Below are 25232 nucleotides of genomic sequence, written 5' to 3'. Positions count from 1 at the left end.
TTCGAGCCGAACAGCTAGACACCAGGAAAAAACTGTCTTGAGTGAGAACCTTGATGGTTGCTCTTGCCAGCGGCTCAAAAGGTGGAGCGCACAGGCTCCTGAGGACCAAATTTAGGCTCCAAGACGGATACAAACTGAACAGGTGGTTTGATTTGCTTTGCTCCACACAAGAACCGCACTATGTCAAGATGAGAAGAAAGAGGAGCTCCACCCAGGTGACGCACAAGGGAACCGAGCGCCGCCACCTGAACTCAAGGAATTGTAGGCCAAACTTCTCTAGACCTCGTTGTAAGAAGGAAAGAACATTGGCTACTGAAGCCCAATGTGAAGGAATATGCATAGAGACACACCAGGCCTCAAATACTTTCCAGATACGGACATATGTGATGGACGTAGAAGTTTTCCAGGCTTTGAGGAGAGTAGAAATAACGGCCTCCATGTTACCTCATCGTCTCAGCCTGCGCCTCTCAAAAGCCAGGCCGCAAGACAGAAGCGATCTGCCCAGTCGAAAAATACCAGTCCCTGACGTAGAAGGTTCGGCAGATGTCCCAGGCGAAGAGGACTGTCCACTGCCATGTTGACCAAGTCCGCAAACCACGCCCTTCGAGGCCATTCCGGCGACACGAGGATTACTGGCCCTTGGTGGATTTCTATTCTCCGAAGCACCTTTTCCACCAGAGGCCATGGGAGTGGGGAATATGCAGAGTAGGAGTTTCCGCGGCCACGGGAGGACCAGGGCATCCACTCCTTCCACGCCATGCTCTTCTGCGACTGAAAAAGTACGGAGCTTTTGCATTTCGCTGAGTGGCCATTAGATCCAGATTGGGGGGGGGGGGGGTGTGTCCCCATAGACGGAAAAGAATCTGCCCCACCTCGGACAGTTCCCACACCCCTGGATCCAAGTGTTGACGGCTTAGGAAGTCTGCTTGAACATTGTCCTCTCCCACTATGTGGGATGCCGCTAGCCTGGAGAGGTGGCGTTCCGCCCACGCCATCAACTTGTCCGCCTCCCAGGATACATGACGTACGCTACTTTCGTTGCGTTGTCAGAAAGTATGCGCACTGCTCACCCCTGGACTAAGGGGAGAAAACACTTCAGCACGAGCCGGACTGCTCTGGTCTCCAGACGATTGATCGGCCATGATGCCTGCAAGGATGTCCATCGACCTTGAGTTGACTGTCTTTCGCACACTGCTCCCCATCAAGACAAACTGTCCCTGGCCGAGTCCGTCAGCTGGAGGGGTGCTTGGAATTCCCGAGACACTGGCTTCCAACGAGAGAGTAACGCACTCTGTAGAGGAAGCATATGTGCAAAGGCCCAAGGAACTAAATCTATAGTTGAAGCCATAGAGCCCAGAACCTGGAGGTTATCCCATGCAGTGGGGAGCGGAAGACCGCTGAAGCGCTGCACCTGAGTGAGCAGAGATTGCGCCCGGTCCCGAAGGAATACTTTGCCCAGCATGGTATTGAAGTGGGCTCCTAGAAAGTCCAGGGTCTGCGAGGGAGTAAGAATCTTGCCAAGAGCACTGGCAACCTATTCCAGCGAGCGGAGGAGATGGACGACTGACGACTGCACGTTGGCAAAGATCCCCGGACTTCGCTTGGATGAGCCAGTCGTCCAGGTAAGGGTGCACTAGAATCCCCTCCTTCCGTAGTGCCGCTGCTACGACAACCATCACCTTGGTGAATGTGCGCGGTGCGGTCGCCAGCCCGAAGGGCAGGGCCTGAAATTGAAAATGCTGGCAGAGGATCTTGAAGCAAAGGAAGCGCTGATGGTCTTGGAATATTGGAATGTGGAGATAGGCCTCCCTCAAATCCAAGGAAGCCAAGAACTCCCCTTCGTGTACCACTGATATAACGGAGCGATGAGGGCCCTGTTGACCATCTTGAGATTGAGTATTGGGCGAAAGGACCCTTCCTTTTTGGGGAAGAAGAAAATGATGGAATAATGGCTTAACACTTGTTCCGCTAAGGGCACCGGGAGAACGGCCCCTAAATTCAGGAGACGATTGAGCGTCTGGCGAACTATTTGTTTCTTCACTGGTCCGCACGGGGAGAATACAAACCTGTCTTAGGGGCCGAGCAAATTCTAAAGCTTAGCAGTGCTGTAGAATATCCAGGACCCATTGGTCTGAGGTAATCTTGACCCACTCCTCGTAGTAGAGGGACAGTCGGCCCCCTATCCTGGGGGGGGGGGGGGGTCAAAGAATGGGCTGGCAATACTTCATTGGGAGGATTTGGAGGGAGCCCCTTGAGTGGAGTTATCCCTGGTTGGTCTTCGCCCCCGAAAGGAACGGGACCAGGCCTGCAACCTGAAGGAGGAAAGTCTTTGTGAAACTGTTCTTGCTTACCGAAAATGATGTTGACCCCGAAAACGGGTACAAGTAAAGTGGAATGTCCTGGAACTCAGAGGATGATCCTTGGGTAACATGTAGACCTTGTTTTCCCCCAGAGACTTGAGCTGGTCCAGCTCCTCTCTGAATAGCAACTTTCCTTTGAAAGGCAAAGAACCCAGTTGAGACTTGGAGGAAGAATCCGCTGACCAGTTGCGGAGGCAGAGCAGGCATCTAGCAGATACTGTGGACACCATGGATCTGGCCAACACCCAGAGTAGGTCATACAGAGCATCCGCTCCATATGCTATTACCACTTCCAATCGTTCTGCTTGCTGCACCTCGCTGGAGGTAGCTCCTGAGTGCTGAGCAGCTGTTGTACCCATCTGAGTCCTGCTCTTTGCATGAGAGAGTTACAGACCACTGCTCTGACACCCAAAGCCTCTTCAAGTAGACTTCGAGTTTGCGCAGCGCCTCCAGTGACTGGGATAGTTGTTCTCTTCGTGACCGCGGACACTGACGAATCAACCTTAGGGACCTTGAGGAAATCCAAGGACTCTTCATGGAGTGGATATAACTTATACATCGCTCTGTCAACCCTCAGAGAGGCTTCCGGAGCATCCCACTCCCTGGACAACAATTGAAGAAGCATGGGAATGGAAAGGGGAAAAAAAAAAAAGTCTTCACAGGTGGGCGGAGGCCCGCCAGGACAGGATCACCCTTTTTAGCAGACATAGTGGCGCCTGCAGCATCTTGTGGGACCTCAAAATCCAATTCGGCAAGAATATGGGGGATAAGAGGATCTAATTCATCTCTCTGGAAAAGTCTCAAAACCCTGGGGTCATCCCCTTCCATTTGCACAGATGGAGTGGGAGTCATCCAGGTCTGGTTCGGAAGTAGGATCCCGATGAGGAGGCAGAGTAGGAGTGAGGGGATGGGCAACCATCTGGATACAGGAGGAGCCCTACAGAATCCCTGATGTAGGATGCCCCTGGGGGCCCCCTGCTGTTGCAGCCCCCAGTGGAACCCCTGGTCCTGACCCCTGGGAGTCTCTTGGTCCTTGAGGGAGTGACATGGTGTCCCCAGTCCCATCCAGTCTTATCACTTGAGGGGGGGGGGGGGGGGGCTGTAGCTGGGTCCTGTTGCTGTCTTGCTAAGCAAGCATCATGGAGTAGCAGAATAAACTCCGTAGAAAAAGGCCCAGGAGGAGGAATGATAGGAAATAGGCCAGAGGGTAAATCTGCATCAGGGAGGATAGCAGGGGTGAGGATCGGCGGTGAGGGTGAAGAGCCAAAGTCTGCAGCCGAATCGGGCTGCATCGGAGCAGGCAATTCAGGATCCAAAATGGCCACGCGTTGGACGAGAACAGGGCCGACCTCCCCAATGGCGCGCGCACGCTCCAGCATGCAAAGCAGAATGCCCAGCTGGCCTCCAGAGACCCTCCCCGCCGGGGAGGCACCTCACACATAGGTCGTCCCGGGAGAGCAGAGATCCAGGCTCTCCCACAAGTGCAACATCGCGTCTGACGCAGCATCGGGGAGAAAGAGCCGGCACAGAATCACTCCCCGGGAGGCTGTCAGCAGCTAAACGTTACTTATCAGGTAAAACGACCACACTGCCTACACAGAGGAATGACGCTTCTCTGTGAAAGCTTCCCCGAGGAAAACGGCCTCTCAGGGCAGCAGGTCGTTGTAAGGAGGTGGGGGGGGGGGGGGGGAAGAGGTTGGACCACCAACATGCACCCCTTTAGACAGCAGTTAAGTAAGAGGATTCCTGTGAAAAGAAATTATTCCACAAGTGAGAGACAGACCAAAATATGGATTCTGTCACTTCCAAAAGTGGTGTCTGCAAGTTTCTTGAAAGACTAAATACTAAGCACAAAAAGGCAAGATCTTTCAATGATCCTCTTTTTTTTTTTTAAATTGATCCAGCCAAATAAAGAAGATAGAATTTTCTACTATCAGATTACTGGGGAACCGCAGGTGCCAATTTCATCTGCTGGAGTCAGAGAAATACTGAAGGGAGGCAGAGGGCGCTCCAACCTATTAGGGGCCGTCCTTACAGTTTTTGCTCTGACTCCATCTGCTGGAAGGGGGACATAACCCACTGTCTGGACTGATCTGGGAACGTACAAGGAACTTAACATGGCCACTCCCCACTACAGAAACAATTGGAGGCAAACAATTTTATATATATTCCCTTTTAAAATGTGCACCAAGGACCTAGACCTCTTTTGGAAGGTGAAACCTGGAAAGCCCCTGATCTAGATTTTCTATAGCTTGTCTGCATCCTTGGACAGTTTCTGGATGGCATCAGATAAAGCCATTGCTGTTTCCTTGTTCCTATTGGCACCCTTAACTCACCACAGCCAGGAAGGGTCTCTGGACCTGCAGTGCTATCGGCTGAACAACATCCAGGATAGAGAATTGCCAGGAGCTGAAAAACATTTCCAGTTTAAGAGAATGAAAGTAGTTTGATCACCATAGTTATTTGCATAGAACAAAAAGGAAAAAAAAAAGATACAAGACAAGGAAAAGTACTATTTAATAATTCTAGTACTGTATCCACAGCAATGTGCTAGATAAGACTACTAAGTCCCCCCCACTCCTTGCAAAATTTCTTGCAACAATAAAAGTGAAGGGAAGCAAGTTTCTCAAAGTCACACAGCAAATAGCTAAGAAAGGAATGGAAGCTAAGTCTTCAGGCCTCACAGGTTAGTGCCACCAGCCTCAAACAGTTCTAATACCAGTTATTCTTTCAGAAACAGCCTGGTCAGAGCATCCTGTTTCACATGAAAACTGACCCTCCTAAGAAAATTAATACCTTCCACATAAAAAGATTCCTGCTGCAGCATTTCTGTCCCTGGCTCTATTACATGAGCTTTTCAAAGCTGAGCCTCATTCAAGGTGAATATTGGCTTAGGGAAGGCTGCCCCTAAAAATTACTACTGCCTAAACAAGAAAAATACTAAATACAGCTCAGCCTCTCTCTCAAAAAAACAAACCACCCCACAAATACCCCCGGAGGGAAAACTATCAATAGCACTCAACAAGGCTCTAGCACCAAAGTAAAGCAAATGATATGTAGAGGATTAATAACCAAGGTGAAATTTACTTACCTGCTAATTTACTTTCCTTTAATTCTGCCAAACCAGTCCAGACAGGTGGGTTATATATCCCCCTTGCCAGTATATGGAGGTGGGGGCGGGGGGAGCAGCATAAAGATTGACTTCACTATCCCTATTGGGGTCTGGAGCTGCCTTCAGCAATTCAGTATCCTATGTCCAAGAAAAAAAACCCCCAAAGACAAATCAGTTGTGGTTTCCAAAATCACCACCAAAACCTGATGCAGCCAATAAACTTCACTCCATGATTATTAACCCAGGAATTAGATCATCCCTACACCAAGGTCATGATTAGGCCAACTACCTTCAGAGTGAGCAACATACTTGCCATAATTTTTCTGAACTTGTCAAGACTGACAGCCCTTGATTGCCATGGCTTCCCTGGGTGTGTTCTAGACTTGTCTAGCAGTACTAAAAGGAAATAGGAGAGTTTTAAATTTCCCTTATTTGCTGTCCATATCAGACCAGCCCAGACAAGTGGAGGAACTCTAGCTCCTCCCAGACAAGGAGGGTGAAAGCCACAATACCTTTCAGGATAGCCTCCCACACAGAGGTGCTCAGAGAGCTAGGATGCAATGGAGACAAAAAGGTACTGCCCTGTCATTATCCTCAGGAAAGATAGTTTCTGATTCAGCCTACGAGTCCTGCACCCTCATCGAGCAGGCTCGCTGGGTCCTGTAAACTCTTGCTGAAGCAGGCCAAAGTGCTCATCTCCTCAATATTTCCTGATATAAGTGTCTTAGGTCTGTGGGTCCTTTTTAAAGCACATTGGTGTCTATCCAAGAAGAAATTGGTAACCTACAAACATCTCCAAAAGTAACCAATAACTGACTTGAGAGTGGCAGTCCTTGTCCTATAATTACTCGATGCTCACCCTCATGTGAGAAAAGCCCAATTCAGACAGAAGTGAAATACTACTCCTAGTAAAGAGAAAATATTAGGCATAGAGATACGCTTTTAAGATTAAAAAGCCACTAAGGAGACTGACTTCAACAACACAACTCAGACATTATCCTATGAGGCTTGAGAAGAAGGGAGACCAGATCCCTTTAAAAGGAAGCTCAGATTCCAAGTCAAGGAGACTTCCCACAGCAAACTTACAGGGTCATTTATCAAATCGCATTATGGTGTTATCGCGAGATGCATATACAAATTTTAAAAATAAAGTCAAGTGGGAGGAGTAAATTAAAATAAAGGGTGCTTAACATTACGTGCGATAACTTAAACGCATGCTATCGTGGGATTTAATGCCAGAAATTACACCTTTTTTCTTGGCGTTATGCCTGCCATAGCTGTGAGTTAAGGTGGAACTGAGATTTTCCATATATAATCGAAAATCCCATTATGGGCAGGGAGAGGGGGAGGCACACTTTAGTCAACTTTTTACACCACTGTAAGGAGGGGGCAGTTTTACATGCACAATCTAAGTTGAGAGTATGATGTACGAATCACATCTTTGTGTTCCTTTCATCACTCCAAACCACAAAATCTTCACTGTCATCTACTGTGGTGTTCACACCTGACTGTGCATGTAAAACTGCCCCCCCAAACCTCACCCTGAGTAATTAGTTGCCCCTCTTACAGTGGTGTAAATAGTCTACTTATGAGAGTCTTATAGAGGAGTCTCTCTCTAGCCCAAAATGTGATAAAAGCCTGTCCAGACACTACTCAACTTGAAATGTGAAAATATCATGGGTGTGAAATTTAATGCGCGTTGCTAACTAAAACAGCTATGCAATGCAGTACCTGGAAAATTCTTAACCACGCCCTCCCCCCCCCTTTTTTTTTTTTTTTAAATCGCAGAAGCTATTTCCATGAAAATTATAGCAAAATGATAAATCTAGGCCTTACATTCTTGACGTCACAGAAGAAAGTAACCCTGCTGAGAGTACTGAGCGCTTCTATGACTGTATCCCTTACAGTGCCCTCAGAGATTTGCAGGATACGTCTTCATCCCAATCTCCTCTGGGAAAAGAATAAGATTGAGGAAAGGGGTCCCTTAAATGGAAACAGTGTCTTCTATAAACTGACCATGCAGCGGTTCCAAACTAGGTCTGCTCTTTTGTGTCACTGAAGGCTGTAACCCCAGCACTAAGTATCTTCACTCTGTAGACTGATTCTCCCAACAGCCAAGGCTGTAAGAGACTGGAAGATATTTTCTCTAGAAGAATCCTCTGATTGGGAGAAGGATGAAGGAGCATCCCTGCTCAAATTTTCAGAATTCAGTCCATGGAACATCCGGGCTCCTGTCAGAACAAACATAGAAGACTGGGTGCCGGTCATGGTTCTACTAGATATCCAACCCCCCAGGCTCCTGCTTTCCTTGTTTGATTAAGAACTTGATTAGTCTTGGAACTTTGCTGGGCTAATCTGAAATCCATTTAGGAGGTGCCCCACCCATCAGGGTAAGGACCACTTCTAATAGTCTTACACTTCAAGACCTCAAGAGTATCCGCTCAAAACATCTCTACCATGAGAACTACTGCCAGGTTCTGGAGGGGGAACTCTGCCCAGACAGAATCTGACTCACTTACCAGGGTACCTGAGGGCTACTAGATTTCACCCAGCTTGTTTACAACAGCTAATGGCCACCCCCCAGGCTGAGATAGAGGCAAGGATTTCTGGAGCACTAGATGGCTGGCCCTCAGCCTGGACCCAAACCCATTAGTCCTCCATTAGGACGCCTGTCCCCCCCCTTCAGTTGTCCCTGGATAATAACTCCCCTTTCTAAACTATAAAGCTTATTCCAGTGGTACAAAATAACCATGAAGGAGAATCCAAATCCAGTCCCTGCAGGAGACAATTATAAAACATCACCTGCTCAGGCGCTAATATCCCAAGAGAGGGCAAGAAGCCTTTTGTTACTGGATTACTAGATATCGTCCTGAGGGGAATGCAAGCGGATCTGCGATCCGGGCTTCTACATTCAAATTCACAGACCTAGAGCTTAGAACAGACCGTGCTTGGGGCAGATAAAAACAGGAGTTCTGGAAATTACCTTCAGCCCCAAGTCCAAGGACATAAGATCACTTTCTTTGGCTAAGAGGCTTCCCTACATGCCAAGGACTGGGAAAATCTAATTGCTATTAGGGATGATTGTCATTCAGCCTAGGGGGTTCCACACCTTCATAACCCTGGCTGTGGTCAAACGACCTTCCTGCTGTGTGACTAATGGAATATCATATAAAAAGAAACCATAAAGAGTGAAATTAAGCAAAATGCTAATGAAAACAATTCACTTAAAAGCTTAAGTGAAAGAAGTATTGAAATATTTTATGTGACCATTATATTTAGATGCTGACAACTTATTTTGTGTGACTTAGGTCTAGCTAAAGTGTTGTTATAATCATAGGTAACCCAAGTGTCAGGGGCTCAATTTTTTTTTTTATTTACAAATTTTTAATTTTGCAAATTAAAAAGCACTTATCTGGAGAGCAGATCTTGACTGGCCCAAGACTACTGATGCGATGGATCCACTTCAGGTGTATCCAGACACTGGTTCAGCATTGTGAAATATAAAAAAGTGTCTGCATCGGGGCAGAGGCGTAGCAAGAAGGGGGCAGGGGAACCAAGACCCTCTGGCACCAGGCTGTAGTAGTTGCTAAGAGAGCAGGGGGATCTCATCCCGCCCAAAGAAAAAGGATCTACGGCTGCCGGGGACACCTATTCCATTTGGCGGTGAAGGCGGCCTGCAAAAACAAGGCTGCCACAGGAGCCCATCCCCGCAGAAGGGGGGTTTAGTTTGGCGTTATATGTCTGAGAATGGGAGAGAGTGTGTGTGTGTGCGCGTGTACACAAGAGGAAGGGAAGAAGATAGAGAAGAAACAAAAAGAGTAACCCTGGAGAAAGAATTAGGAAAAGACTGAAGGGAAAAGTGGAAAAAAAAATATATATATATATTTTTTTAGAATGTACCAACTGTAATGGGTATGTGCATTTCTTATAATTTTTTAATTTGCTCTTTAGCATTCCACTGTTCAGAGTCTGATTTCTGAAGCTATTTCAGTTTTGCCTGCATGTTTCTTTTTCTAAATTGTAGTCCTTTCTGTATTAGGTAAGGGTCTTCTTGCGTGTGACTGAGGTGCAGCATTGCTGCTAGTGTGTAGTTTATCTGAAGGGATTTGTAACATTCTGGCTTGTTCTGTTATCTCAGTAGGTGGTGTATTAATGTTCTAGGGTCTGGTGTAATATTTGCATTGCTTCTTTTTCATAAGGTTGCTGTTATTTGAGTCCTGAGAGTCAGTGCTGTTAGGATAGGCACCTAGAACCTTGCCATACCATATTTTTTTTTTTTTGGCAAGGGTTTGTGTTACTTCACAAAATGTTTAGCAGGAGAGGGATTCTTTTTGCTGAGGTGACTCCAGAATTTGAATATAGCTTTTCTTCATGTTTGTAATGTGAACTGTCGTAGTTTCGCTCTGCACCCATTCTTATGATTATTGCTATTTTATTGTAGTTATGGTGTTTCTCTGTCATTCTGGAAAGAGGACTCGTGAAAGAAATCATTGATATTTGTTTTATGACATGATTTATTGACTGTGTGTTCTTTGCTTTTTACCTGATATTGTGCACTTATAAATTACAAATATAAAACAAATTAATGCAGATTAGTAAGAAATTTTTAATATTGGTAAATGCTTGAAATAGAGTTAAAATATTCGGAAAAAAGTTTCACTCAATGCATAAGGGTTGTTGTAGACTACTAATGCTGAGGCATTATTTATCAATAAGAATACAAGTAGTAGGATTCAGATCCGTTTGCCTACAGCTCACCTTTGTTAACCTTGGCCTACCCAAAAAAAAAAAAAAAAAAAAAAAAAAAAAAAAAATCGGTTCTGGCTAAGTCACTGAGAGGCAAGATGTGGATGCTGGGGGAGCCCATCCCGCCCAGCAGCAGAGGTGGAGAACACCTGTAGCCCTTCTGAAGGAGAGGGGGGTGGAGAGCCAGCTAGCTTGTGTGAGTCTGAGAGCATGAAGATGGGTGAATGAGGGATGACAGTTTGTGCACTTCCCATCCCCTCCCATTACTCCACGACAATCTCAGGTTGATTGGGAGTCATAAGTTCCCAGGAATGGAGAATGATTTTTTTTTTTTTAAATAGTTATTGATTTTAATTAAAATCAGTGTTTGATGTGTATGCTGTTCTGAAATAGTCTTGGTGTTTGGGAAATTAAAAAAAAATTTTAATTGGATGTTATTCTGTTCATTCGCTGTTTTGAAATATTTTTATTGGTATTGTTTTACTAACATGATTGATGTTTTTTTATTTCTTGATTTTGTTTTATGTTTCTGCTTTTCCATTGATGCACTTCATACGGAGTCTGACTTGTGGTTTCCAGTTCAGTTTGTCTGCATTTTTCCACTTATATTTTTATGGTCACTTTATTCTGTATTTGTGAGGGTCTTGTGTTCTGCATTTGTGATTGAGGTTAAGTATTCTGCTAGTGTGTCATTTCAATGTAGGGATCTATAGAAATATGGTTTGTTCTGTTTTCCTAAAAGGAGGTATATTGGTGTTTTAAGGGCTGGTGTAATGTTTGCAGGGTCACCTTTTCATAGGGTTGTATAACTGTTTGCATGCCGACAGTTAATGCTATTTTGGATTGCGAGGTTTATTTTATTGTAATTTAGTTTGCTCATGACTTCCTGAGAACTAAGTCGACACCCAACATGTGTTACAACAGATGTAATGTGTGTGTTCCAAGTATTTAGCTTTTATGCCGAGTTTTCTACATGTAAATGTAACATACATGCTCTTGTGATATTTTTATTTCAAAAGACAGTACTTTGAGTATCTTTTTCATGTAAAATCTACTATAAATGCATAATTTGAAATTGTGTACGGAGAGGGCCATGGTGGGTGGGGAGGGCCGAAGGCTGGGCATAAAGCTATAAGATTCACTTAGGGTACCCTAGTACCTTTGCACTAACTGATTTAAAAAAAAAATGTTTATATTATAAAGAGCCAACACCATAATTGTTTGCAAAGGTGCTGCATGGCAGCACCTTGTGGTAACACGCTGGCTGGGTTCCAGCCCTTCCCCAGTGAAAAGACACCCCATATAATGGTGCCATGTGATGATGCACTGGCAGGTGATGGTGTGGGAGACAACATGTACTGGTCCCCAGGCACCGGAGACCCTCGCTACACCTCTGCATTGGGATAATAAGCTTAAATCACATTGTTGCTATAGTTTTCAGGGAAACAAACAGTGCTCTTTATCACCTGGTCATTCAATACCTTTAAAAATAAAATTACTTGTGTGTGACAACTGCATTTTAATAAATATACAGACATTTTAATTTGCACAGAAGACACTATATAAATTAAATGGAATTGATAAAGCCACCTCAAGTCCCAAGTGAAACCATGACCTGGTAGAAAATACACATCAAGAGTGGCTAAGCTTCTAAATCAGCTAAAATAGTGAATAGCCAGTGAATTACAAAACTGAAAAGTATCATCTTTATAGCTAACACATTGAAAAAGAAGTTTCAAGAATGATAAGAACGTGCAAACAACTTTCTATTAACCTAGAGGACAGTCAAATTCATGTCAGTAATTCAGTGGTAGAATCTGGACCCTTACTGTTCAATATATTTATAAATGATCTGGAAAGAAATACGACGAGTGAGATAATCAAATTTGCAGATGACACAAAATTGTTCAGAATAGTTAAATCACAAGCAGATTGTGATAAATTGCAGGAAGACCTTGTGAGACTGGAAAATTGGGCATCCAAATGGCAGATGAAATTTAATGTGGATAAGTGCAAGGTGATGCATATAGGGAAAAATAACCCATGCTATAATTACACAATGTTGGGTTCCATATTAGGTGCTACAACCCAAGAAAGAGATCTAGGTGTCATAGTGGATAACACATTGAAATAGTCGGTACAGTGTGCTGCGGCAGTCAAAAAAGCAAACAGAATGTTGGGAATTATTAGAAAGGGAATGGTGAATAAAACGGAAAATGTCATAATGCCTCTGTATCGCTCCATGGTGAGACCGCACCTTGAATACTGTGTACAATTCTGGTCGCTGCATCTCAAAAAAGATATAATTGCGATGGAGAAGGTACAGAGAAGGGCTACCAAGATAAGGGGAATGGAACAACTCCCCTATGAGGAAAGACTAAAGAGATTAGGACTTTTCAGCTTGGAGAAGAGAAGACTGAGGGGGGATATGATAGAGGTGTTTAAAATCATGAGAGGTCTAGAACGGGTAGATGTGAATCGGTTATTTACTCTTTCGGATAGTAGAAAGACTAGGGGGCACTCCATGAAGTTAGCATGGGGTACCATTTAAAACTAAATCGGAGAAAGTTCTTTTTTACTCAACGCACAATTAAACTCTGGAATTTGTTGCCAGAGAATGTGGTTAGTGCAGTTAGTATAGCTGTGTTTAAAAAAGGATTGGATAAGTTCTTGGAGGAGAAGTCCATTACCTGCTATTAAGTTCACTTAGAGAATAGCCACTGCCATTAGCAATGGTTACATGGAATAGACTTAGTTTTTGGGTACATGCCAGGTTCTTATGGCCTGGATTGGCCACTGTTGGAAACAGGATGCTGGGCTTGATGGACCCTTGGTCTGACCCAGTATGGCATTTTCTTATGTTCTTATGGAGGTGGTATGCTCTCTGCTGCTGTCTGCATGCTGAAAGCCAAACAAACAATGTTCGGAATTAGGAAAGGAATGGTTAATAAACGGAAAATGTCATAATGCCTCTATCGCTCCATGGTGAGATCGCACCTTGCATACTGTGTACAATTCTGGTCGCCGCATCTCAAAAAAAAAAAAAGATAGTTGCGATGGAGAAAGTACAGAGAAGGGCAACCAAAATGATAAAGGGGATGGAACAGCTCCCCTATGAGGAAAGGCTGAAAAGTTGGGGGCTGTTCATTTTGGAGAAGAAACAGCTGAGGAGGGGATATGATAGAGGTCTTTAAGATCATGAGAAGTCTTGAACGAGTAGATGTGAATCTGTTATTTACACTTTCAGATAATAGAAGGACTAGAGGGCATTCCATGAAGTTAGAAGTAACACATTTAAGACTAATTGGAGAAAATTTTTTCACTCAATGCACAATTAAGCTCTGGAATTTGTTGCCAGAGGATGTGGTTAGTGCAGTTGGGTTCAAAAAAGTTATGGTTAATCAAGTTTACTTAGCTAATAGCCACTGCTATTAATTGCATCAGTAGCATGGGATCTTCTTGGTGTTTGGGTACTTGCCAGGTACTTGTGGCCTGGTTTGGCCTCTGTTGGAAACAGGATGCTGGGCTTGATGGACCCTTGGTCTGACCCAGCATGGCAATTTCTTATGTTCTTATGAAATGAGCTGTCAATCAGCACGCTGGCACCAAGATTAAAAGACTAAATAAAACAAAATGATCACAAGGAGTATGCCAGTCTATATTTTTTTTTTTAATTTTTAGGAGCATTAAATGATAGGTGATGAGAGCAATGATGATTACCCCCCCAAGAATTATAGCAACAAGATAAGCTTATTATATGATGCAGAAATTTATATTTCAAAACACTGAATCGGTGTCAAGATCCATCTCATCAACAGCCTTTGGTCAGTCAAGAACTGACCTACCTGGTACTCACAAACCAGGCAGAATGCACCCAGCTGACACATTCAGTCACTATGACTTGCCTGTGGTGCTGCTCCCTCCTTTTTCAGCTATACCAGAAGCAAGCCTAGGGAAGGAGAGGCAAAATGATCACCTCCGAACCCCTGCCCAAATTCAAATCTGGCACACCACCACAGGAGACAACCCAGGAAAAAGGCTGTGCTGCAAGCCCCCCCCCCCCCTTTTTTTTTTTAAACAATTTTACTGACTCCCCATTGCTCTCCAAGAATAGAGAGACTCCGTTGTCTGTAGCTCATGCTGCCACTCACCAAGGGAGCAGAGTCACTGGGTACTACCCGGCACCTAACTTGTCTGTATAGGAATTAATACCCCAACTTAATCAGCTCCCCCAAAGAGGGAATTGAGAATCTGTCCCACTGGGACCATTGCCTGGAGCACCCCTAAGACTCTGCCTATGTTCCACTGGGATCCCGAGCATAAAACCTTCCTGGGAGCTTGCTTACTCCTAGCTGCAGCACCTCCCTACTCCTAGCGGCACCAGTCCACATCTGCAGCATCTGCTGGAGACAAAAATACTGAAGAGCTAAAGCAGCACCAGAAACCCATAAACGGCAGCAAACTCAGCTTTGAGGGTTTTTGTTTTTTTTTCCATCTCTATGTGTTGGCAGGGGGACATAACCCATTTGTCTGGACTGGTCTGGCACAGACCAGAAATGTAGATTAATAATGGGAGTGGAAAGAAAAGAAAAAAAACCACACATTTAAAACATTTCTATACCATCTTAGCAATGTGTGATTGATCAAAACTGTTCACAATTTGGCAACAATAAAAATACCAAAATAAAACACACAAACCTAGCTAAATTACAAGTCAAGCTTGAGATCAAACGTAAAAATACTTCAAGAGGAAACCCCCCCAAAAAAAAAAAACTAAATCAATAAAATAAAGATTGAAGAGAAATTACAACATAATAAAATTTGATTGTATTTCTCTTCAATCTTTATTTTATTGATTTAGTTTTTTGTTGTTTTTTTTTTTTTGGGGGGGGGGGTTTGCCTGACCGTGTCAGTTCCCCATTTCAGCTCAGCAATAGACTGCAGCAGCTATTGATCAAAATGCATGAGTCCACAGGTGCTAGGTGGATCCCCAGATGTTACTCTAATCAAATCAGTTAACCAAACACCGATATTCTATTTAGAAGAAACTTAAAAGCATACAACCACAGACCATAAAAATAGGGAGAAAAAACCACCTACACCCTATGCAGCTGTGGCAAGGAAACTTGCATAAATATTTCAGTCTTAGGCAGAAGCATGTATATTTAGCTTTGAGGACTCAAGAGGTAAATAGAAGGCATGTACATGCGGAGGGTGGAGTAGGGTGAATATATTTTTATGTACAGAAGAGAAAGCATTACTGGAGCATCCGTGGTGGTTTCTCCACCGGAGTATCCCAAGTATCAGACATAGCATGCATCTTTCTGCCAACCTGATTATCCCTTTATACCTAGACATACTCAACCCTCTGGAGCCAAAACACATAGGGGAGTGAATCACTTCCTGCCTGACTTGGGGGGGAAAAAAAAAAGTATCTTCTAGAACAAGATATTTGCCTCCAGTTTGTAGCTATTTGTTAGTATTTAACACAAAATATTTTTGCTGAAGCAGTCAGCAAGCATTTCACAATCACCACCCATACAAAAGCATAGTCAGCTAGTCCCAGGTAGAAGGCCAATAATTTTTCCTGTCCTTGGGCAAATCCTCCCTTAAAAAAAAAAAAAAAGCCCAAAACATTTTGATTTACAGTTAAGTGGTGTAACCTAATAATAGTCAGCAGAAATGAGCCCAATTACCTGAACTTGAGCAGGCCAGCCCTGCCATTGGTGGTCTCCTCTTCAGGAAAGAGTAGTAGGGGTAGGTTGCCCCCGTCAGAGGAGTACTGCTTCAGGTGCTCCGTCAATTCAAGACTGTTTCCCAAGACATTCATCTCCATGAAACCCCGGGCCCAGCACACAAAACCAGAGGCCCCCTTTAGCATAGGCTGAAAGAACAAAAACAGAGCACCAAATAACTCACTGAAATCTGAAAACTTCTGTCCTTGATTCACATTTGCTGTGTATACAGACAAATAAGCTAAATTGTTTTCGCCTCCAGATATGCAAAGTGACCAAATTAATTTGCAAACATTACAGACTGAATACAGAACTTAATCTAAGATGAAACTGAACTAACTGCATATTGTCTGAATCATTATAGCTGCGATGAGTCTTTTAGACTACTTTAGTTGAACACTGGGTAAAAAGAATGCTTTAGGGATCTCAGAGATAACTGCAAGCTCAGCCCAGAACCTTTGCCTGAAATACAGGTTTTTACCTCCATATAAACGATATCCCTCAAGACTCCTTGCTTTTATGGATAATCAGATAAAAATTGCATTCTGGCTCAAGAAACAGAAGACAGAACATACAATGAGAGAAGAGGACTCTCCCATAATGTAACATTTGACACATTGGATCAAAGGTTACAAGCCCTTATAGTGTAATTGGGTTACTCAATATACTGCCACTTTATCTGTGATCATAATAAAAAATGTACAACAGAACAAACATTTGTAAAAGCCACCTAAACTATGAAATCAATATACAAATAGAGATGTGTTTCGGGGAGGGAGGGGGGGGTTAGTTTTGTGGTTCGGGTCCCCTGTGAGTAATTTCGTTTTTTCCCCCCGCAGTTTGGGATTTTTTTTTTCATGGTTCCCGAATTTAGCGTTAGTGCGCACTAACACGATATACAAGTTTTTCCGAAATTTCTGAAAGATTCCTTTTGTTTTTGAGCACTCCCAAACCATGATGAATTTTTGTCTAATTAGTTTAAAACGAATGCACATCTCTATATACAAATACCAGGACTTAAAAAAAAAGAAAAGAAAAGCACTACAAAACCAGACAAATTACAAAGAACCAACCAAACAAAGCAGAAGGTATCTGACTTGTAGTTGCAGCCTAAGAACACTAAAAAGGTTGAGAAACTGATTTATGTTTATATTCCCCGTCTTACTTTGGTCTCTTTCCTTATGTTTTTACTAGCCGTTAAGCCCGTAACAACGGGCTACATTTAAAAAATTTTTTTGTCCATTTCCTTTCCACTCTCTCCCCCCACCTCCCACTCTCTCCCCCCACAGCTCATCCACAACCGGCAGACAGGGGCGTGTCCCTCCCTCGCGTCACCGGAGCTACTGCTCCTCCCGCTCCTCGCCACTCCTGAGGAGCCAGCGCCATTTTTTTTTTTTTCTGACACGCTGTGCTCTGGCCGATGTGCGCGCATGCGCGGTAGAGCTGCTCTCTACTGCGCATTTGCGGCACGTCGGTCCTGGCTCCCTTATAGGTATGATATGCCTGATTGTATGTCTACCTTCCCCCACCTCAATACAATAGTAACTTTGCAGTTAGGTGTGCTACTGAAAATTCATCTCACATCAGTTAATAAAGGCGTACCACTTTGGGGGTAGGAGGGCTGAGGAGAGAGTCTAATAAAGTTCCAGAATAGGAAAATTACTTCTTACCTGCTAATTTTCGTTCCTTTAGTACGAAGGATCAGTCTGGACTGATCCTGGTACGTACAGGGGAAAAAAAAAGATTAGTAGACTGAATTGGAAAATGTATGGAAATCACACACACAGGTGCAATCAGTTTTTTTGTGGCTAAGGGATAGAGATTTTAGACTAACTTGACAAAAGCCAAAAATCAGGAGCAGCACCCATAATGAAGATAGTTTGTTCATCAGGCAAAAATCACTCTGGCTGGCAGCTAACATATATCCTATAGTGTACTATAAATGTGCAGACTGGATGAGCCAACTGGTCTTTCTGCTGCTACTTATGTCACTATGAACTAAACTGGTTCCAAAAATTCAAATACTGTAATATAAAAAGAAGCTACATGGAATGAAAGCTACATGCTATGCACTTAAATTTATGCATGTATAGAGTAAAATGTCCAAAGACACTTTTAATTTTAATGCATTTCACAAACAAAATACTTTGTATCAGTAGGGAGAAGCAATATACATAAATCAAAATTAACAAAAAATAATTACAATAAGAAAATCAATTTTTTTTCTCCCACTAAATAGTAAATAGAGAAAGGAATCCAAAAAAAGAAAAACAAGATTATCTATGCAAAAGGAAAAAAGAAAATAGGAGTAACACCTTAATTTAAGGGCCTTCTACATTGAGTGACTCTTAGGTAAAGATCATAACTGCGATGGTTCAAAAAAGACAATTTGTATTTTGATATTTCGCTATGCATTTGCACAGATATCATAATATGACTTGAGCACCACGTGTCACTTCCTCTGATCTCAGATCAGAATTTCCTTCTCTGCTCCTGAGCGATCCTGGTGACATCTGGATAAATCCAGACTTTCTAGCCATGAAATAGGGAACTCCTATTCCTGGAAAAAAAAAAATAAAAAATCTAAGGACAGTATTTCGATCTGAAGAGGTTGGGGCTGTTCAGCTTGCAGAACAGACGGCTGAGGGGGGGATAAGATAGAGGTCTTGAAAGAGTAGATGTGAATCTTATTTACACTTTCAGATAATAGAAGAACTAGGGGGCACTCCATGAAGTTAGGAAGTAGCACATTTAAGACTAATCTGAGAAAATTCTCTCACAACGCACAATTAAGCTCTGGAATTTGTTGCCAGAGGACATGGTTAGTGCAGTTAGTGTAGCTGGGTTCAAAAAAGGTTTGGATAAGTTCTTGGAGGAGAAGTCCATTAATGGCTATTAACCAAGTTTACTTAGGGAATAGCCACTGCTATTAATTGCATCAGTAGCTTGGGATCTTCTTAGTGTTTGAGTAATAGCCACGTTCTTGTGGCCTGGTTTGGCCTCTGTTAAAACAGGATGCTGAGCTTGATGGACCCTTTGTCTGACCCAGCATGGCAATTTCTTATGTTCTTATCATGCACAAAGGCGAAAGAAACTAACATAGTCCCCCCTTTGTGATCTCTCAGTTTGAGACAACTCCAACATATCTGTAATGTTCATAGGACGCTGATCTTTGGTTTCACTTCCAGGGAATGCCATCACATTTTGTGGCAGATAGTAAGCCTTCATAGTTAAGGGCATAGCTTCTGTTGGTATCTTAAGACTATTGGTTTAAAGTAGTTTAAGCACATAAACACAAATCCCCTTTTCCTTCCCCCCAAGTCAAAGAGGTCTAAGATTTAATAAGATACATGAAAGATAAACCACTGAATGAGCTAGTGATAAGTCTAGGGAGATCAAGTTATACCTGAGACAGCTAGTTTGTAATCATTAATTCTTAACAGCAATATAAAACCAAGTTTCTATTTATGCCCGTTGTTGCTGGATATGGGTGAATGGAATAATTCATTTGTTTCATGAGTAAAAATATATTTTCTATTTGTCTTAAATGTATTACCTAGTAACATCATTGCATCTCCCCTAGTCTGTACTTTTTGAAAGCATAAAAACAACCAAATTTGCAATTATCCGCTCCAACCTGCTCATTTTATAGACCCTTATTTAAAGCTTTTTTTTTTTTTACACCGAACATTCCCATAGTTCATAGCGGTTCACAGCAAGTTACCTACATAAAAATCCTAATAAGATTTTTTTCTTCCAGCTGAAGAGCTCCAACCTTTTCAGCCTTTCCTCAAAGGGAATTGTTCCATCTCCTTTTTCATTCTGATCACCCTTCGTAGTACCTTTTCTAATTCTATTATATCTTTTTTGAGATGTGGTGACCAGACTTGTACACAATACTTAAGATGCAGTTTCACCACAGAGCAAGAGAGACATAATATTCTGCTTTATTCTCCATTCTTGTCCTAATAATTCCTAGCATTCTATTTTTTTTTTTGTCACCACCACACAGGTTGCCTAGATCATTTTCCTGGGTGGAGACTCCTTGAAACCCCTTTTAAAACCTGGCACTATGTTGGCCAGCCTCTAATCTTTAGGTACCACAGCTGAATTTAATGAATGTTTACAAATTATTAGTAGAACATCTGCAATTTCATTTTTCTGTTTCAGCATTCTGGAATGTATACCATCTGGTCCAGTGATCTGCTTTTAGTTTGTCAATTTTGCCCTATTATATCTTCCAGGTTCACTGAGATTTGTTTCAGTTTCTCCGTATTATCACAAATATCACTTCTGGCATGGATATGTGCCTTACATCTTCCTCAGTAAAGACCAAAGCACAGAATTTGTTTAATTTCTCTGGCAAGGCCTTAATCTCCCTTAGTGCCCCTTTTACCACTTGATCATCTAATGGTCCAACTGACTCCCTTGGAAGCTTTTTGCTTCAAATGTACCTGAAAGTTTTTATTATGAGTTTTTGCTTCCACACAAAGCTTCTTTTCAATTTCTGGCCTTTGCTTTCCTTATCAATGCTTTTCAACTAACGTGCCAGTACTTCATGCATTTCCTGTTTTAATTTGGATCCCTTTTCCTTTTTTGAAAGATGCTCTTTTGGCTAGAATAGCCTCGCTCACCTATCTTTTAACCATGTGAGTCGTTTGGCCTTCTTTCCACCTTTAATGAATAGAACACATCTGATCTAGGCTTCCAAAATGTTACTTTTAAAACATCCATACCTAAAGTAAACTCAATCTTTGCAGTTGCGACTTTCAGTTTTTTCCTAACCTTTATTCTCAATCTCACTTTGAAAATTAAATGCTATCACAGTAGATTTCCTTAGAGTCCTCCCTCCAGTTATCAAGTCAAATTGATCATGTTACTACTATTGCCAAGTGGCCCCAGTTACCTCTCACACCAAATCATGTGTTCACCAAGATTAGGTCTAAGTAGCTCTGTTCTGTAGTAGCTGCTACATGAATCATTTATTTCACCTAGAAAAACTACTTCCTTAGCATGTCCAGATGTGACATTTACCCCAGTTAATACTGGCGTAATTGAAATCAGCCATTATGTTGCTAGTTGTTAGTTTTTCCAGATTTCTATTAACATTTCATTGTCTGTCTGTTCATTCTGACTGAAGATGGTAATACACCCTCACTACTATTTTATTATTCCCCTTCTCACATGGGATTTCTATCCATAAAGATTCTTATAATGCATTTTGTTTCGTACAGAACTTTCATCCCATTTGCCTCTATGCCCTCCAACATATTGCCACCCCATCTACCAATCTGATCCATCTTATCACTGTGATATAATTTGTACCCTGAACAGTGTCCCATTGTTATCCTCCTTCCACCAGGTTTTTGAGATGCCAATTCTATCTACCTCTTCATTCAGCGCTATACATTGTATCTCTCCCATCTTTATTTTATTTGTTTTTAGACTTCTACCATTTGTACACATACATTTCAAAGGAGAAATTACTACTTACCTGATAATTTCCTTTCCTTTAGTGAAGGGTAGGTGAATCCCAATGAGTTGGTTATGCACCTCTGCCAGCAGATGGAGACAGAGTAAAAGCTGTCATAGCTATATATTCCTGCCCTGACATCAGCCTGCCAGTATTCTCTGGAAAAGTCAAACTGTGGACAAAACTGATTATACTTGAACATTAGCAACAGGCAACCATTCATGTTTCTCAAGCAGGAAAACCGAGTTCAGCCAAAAGAAGGGCTATCTCCCTTTAAATACACATCTGTATGTACAAGTCTTAAAGCTGAACAAACTATCCCTTGAATAAGGACCACAGATATTCTGTATTGGCCTTTACACATACAAAATGATTTGGTGTTCCTAGAGCAGACAGGGTTTGATACTAATTTCAAAATTAAACATTTGCTTTTATGACCATATGATCGTATGCAAAGCATGGTTTCCAACACACAAGAATACCTTTTGGGGGGAGGGGTAAGAGAAGGGAAATTATGAATTTCTAATACAAGAAATATCAAGGCAAAAGAGTGTTGAAGGCTTGTAACTTAATACTCTTAAGCAGGGAACCATAAAAAACAAAAACCAAGCACTTGTGACTATTTGGGCTGTTTACCATGGGTGACAGTTTTGAGTCCAAAAAAGCTGTGCAAAAAGAAAAAAAAAAAAAAAGCTACGGAAAAGCTACATACAAACGTTCGTAATCCTTATTTGTTCCTGTACTTTAGAGCTCCCAAAGTGACCCACTTTACTACTTGCCTTTCACTTTTAATACCTGAAGATCTTTAGATTTCAAATGGCATTTCTAGAATGGCCACTTTCCTTTCCATTTAAAAAAGCCTATCTAAATTGTAGAGACCCTCTTGTGATCACTAGTCAGCCCTAGTCTAGGATATGGTGTTAGAGGACAGTAACATTTTCTTACAGCACCCTTGGTGAGGTTGGCTGGAATGAATGGTGAGCTCCTGTCTGCTCGGAGGGAGGCATAACAGGAGTGTAGCACTTTTTGGTTGGATTTTGCCAACTCAATATGCCATGATGCTTCTAAGTAGAAAGTGTGATTTATCAATGGTACCCTAATATCTGGTGGACTATGCTTTATGACCTATTGGCCCCAGAGTTAGGATACCTCGCTGGTCAGGTTGCGTCAATGTTTGCAGGTTTAAGGAAATTTTGGATTGTTATGTTTTGGAGTTTTGCTAATTCCCTAGTGCTTGCTCAAGGAGGGAAAATTCCCCTGATTCTGGAAAAGATTAGGTAAAATATCTGTTCCCTCATACTCTGTGGATAGATAGTGGTGACTGATTGGAGACTTTTGGGATAGAATTTCCTGATGCCCTCACTGCTCAAAAACAGAGAAGACCCAAGTTGCTCAACATCTTCTTTGAAGGTAAGAGCTATATTCTTCATACGGATTCCTCACTGCTCCAGGAGGAGAGAGAAGAGATTTAAGAGTTTTGCAAAACTGAAGTTCACCTGTACCCTGGGTATTGTCTGGAATGAGATTTCACTGCATCTAGGAGCTTCTAAAGTGGAGGCTTACCAAGCCATGCTCTGAAGGATGAAAACATTTCAGGACCCCAATACTAAGGGGAACTTTCACAGACTGAGAAGCAGTTTGGAGAATAACTATGGGACATTGATTGTAACCAGATTTAAACGTGTGGTGCCAAATGGTTACCTTGTAATATCTGCAGTGGGTTAACCTGGAACACCCATGCAGAATGTCCTGTTTTATTGCCACTCAGTGCACATCTATTGAGAGCATCCACAGTGAGAGAGTCACCCCCTACACCTTGGGCCTCCCTCTTTCAAATAATCACACCCTGTGGCTGTTTGGTCTTTGTAAGGACTTGGCCTCAGGACAAAGTGAGAGTCCCTGGACCTCTTAGCTTAAAAACACTAGAAGGGGGGGGGGGGGGGGGGCGCAGCACACAATTTTCCATATGCAACTTTCCAGAGTTTCAGTTAGCAACCAGTTACAACCTTTAATACATTGCCGAATACTCCAGGATGCAAATGAAATTTGGGATGGTGGTTGACCCACCTCCTCTTGCAATTTAAAGCCTCTGTCAAACTTTCCTTCTTCTCAAGGAGGTCCCAACTCAATGTTCTCTCCCTGCTGATCCAGAATCACACGAGCTTCATTTCCTACAAATGTTAGTTAGCTCTGTCCTTCCCGAAATAAAGCCCAAAACAATAGAAGAGTTCCAGCAGAAGGACACTCGCATGCTGGATTGCTCCCCCAGTTGACACTTCATGGCTTCCAGGTGTCAGAGAGGTTCTTTCATGGTTGTTGGGGCTGAAGAAAACCTCCACTTTGGGCCAGAGATGCGCATCCTTCCAAACTGCCGAATTGACAGCCGAGAGGTTGGAGACTAAGCACAAACTCTCCCCATCAAAAACCAAAAGAGGAACCAAGTAAGAAAAGAAATTTCACAGAGTACTAATCCTTGTACCCAAGTTTTAAGTCTATGTATGTCCAGCACTCACTTGTCAGTGTTATTTCTAGACAGCGATCACCGTCAACTGCTTATGTAGTACAATATTTTCTATAAAAATGAGATGTGATAAGAATTTAGTATTTCCTGGTTTTAGAAAAATAATTTCCTATAAATTGGCTAGGTATTTGGTTAAAACAATATTTTCACACACACAACACTAAAGTTATCACACAGGGCATGGCTCATCCACTGGAAGCTAACAATACCATTACAGTACCAAAAAAAAAAAAAAGCACTGGGATCATTTCATGACCCTGAAGGAATGATAGAGAATTAAGTAGGGATCACTTGGAACATTCCCTATTCCTACCAATAAAAAGCTTGATGCATGAAAACTAGACATTGTAGTAAAGACAAAAAAGCATATGAATGACTTAATAGAAGTAGACAGGCTGTCTTCTCAAAGTACCAAAAATCATATGCAGAGATCAGTAAAATATGGCAGAACGATACAAATAATCCCAACTGTATTAGGTGCCACAAGTCTGATTAAAAAGAACTTCCAAGTGTATCCTGATATGACACCTATATAGTTGTTTGCAAAGGTTTAGGCATCTCTGGTCAAAATTGCTTCTGTTCACTCTGTTTCACTGAATACATACAGACATTTACATAGCAAAAATTCCAAAGAGTTTTAACTTTGTACTATTTGCTGATTTTGACAAATTGAAAAATAGTACGATGAATATGGCATGTACAAAGTCTGGTCAACCTTCCAGTTGATTCCTAACTAAGTAGTAAAGGGCCAAAACGTTGATTGCCTCATTTGGCCTTCAGTTAGTCAGCTGAAGACAATTTCACAGTAGAATACTCTGACCCATCTAACCTCTACTTTCAACAACCATGGGATTCTCTAAGCAGCAGCTGTCTGAGCATTTGGGGAAAAAAAATGAAGATATTGTAATTCACTCTTGCAAAGCACGTGAAAACTTTAAAAAAACAATTTATAAAACACTTTCAGCTAGGGATTTTAAATGTCAGAAACATTAAGAAATTGAAGCTACAGCAGCTTGTGCTATTATGGCACAACAGTTCAATTTTCATTTTGTCAGTCCAAAGCACTTTGTTCCAAAAGGTTTCAAGCTCAAGCAGCATTTATTTTGCATACTTTAGATTTCAAGTATGTAAAATCATTACCCCCCCTGCCTACATTCAGAGCAGGATACAATAGGAACATACACAATCAAACAAGCAAGACAGAACATTACATAATTCTTCAGTAAAGGGGGGGGAGAAGACACAAACACAAGGGAGTCCACTCTTATGACAAAAGGGGCCAGTA

At 42.3% G+C, this 25232-nt stretch overlaps 1 protein-coding gene across 4 annotated transcripts in view; it reads right to left on the bottom strand.

Moving 5' to 3' along the window:
* AUP1 (AUP1 lipid droplet regulating VLDL assembly factor) overlaps positions 1–25232 on the bottom strand; it is a 111675-nt gene that overhangs the window by 48429 nt on the left and 38014 nt on the right. For 3 of the 4 annotated variants that reach the window (XM_029595856.1, XM_029595873.1, XM_029595882.1), the window contains exons 4-5: positions 15915–16102; positions 4697–4769 (exon numbers count right to left, since the gene is read on the bottom strand). In XM_029595856.1, coding sequence (XP_029451716.1) covers positions 4697–4769; positions 15915–16102 — 261 coding nt within the window. The remainder of the gene's footprint in view (positions 1–4696; positions 4770–15914; positions 16103–25232) is intronic. The other variant, XM_029595864.1, reaches the window with a different exon arrangement.

Source organism: Rhinatrema bivittatum, chromosome 1 (genome assembly GCF_901001135.1).
Source record: "Rhinatrema bivittatum chromosome 1, aRhiBiv1.1, whole genome shotgun sequence".
NCBI lineage: Eukaryota > Metazoa > Chordata > Amphibia > Gymnophiona > Rhinatrematidae > Rhinatrema > Rhinatrema bivittatum.
This window is presented reverse-complemented; position numbering and strand designations above follow the sequence as displayed.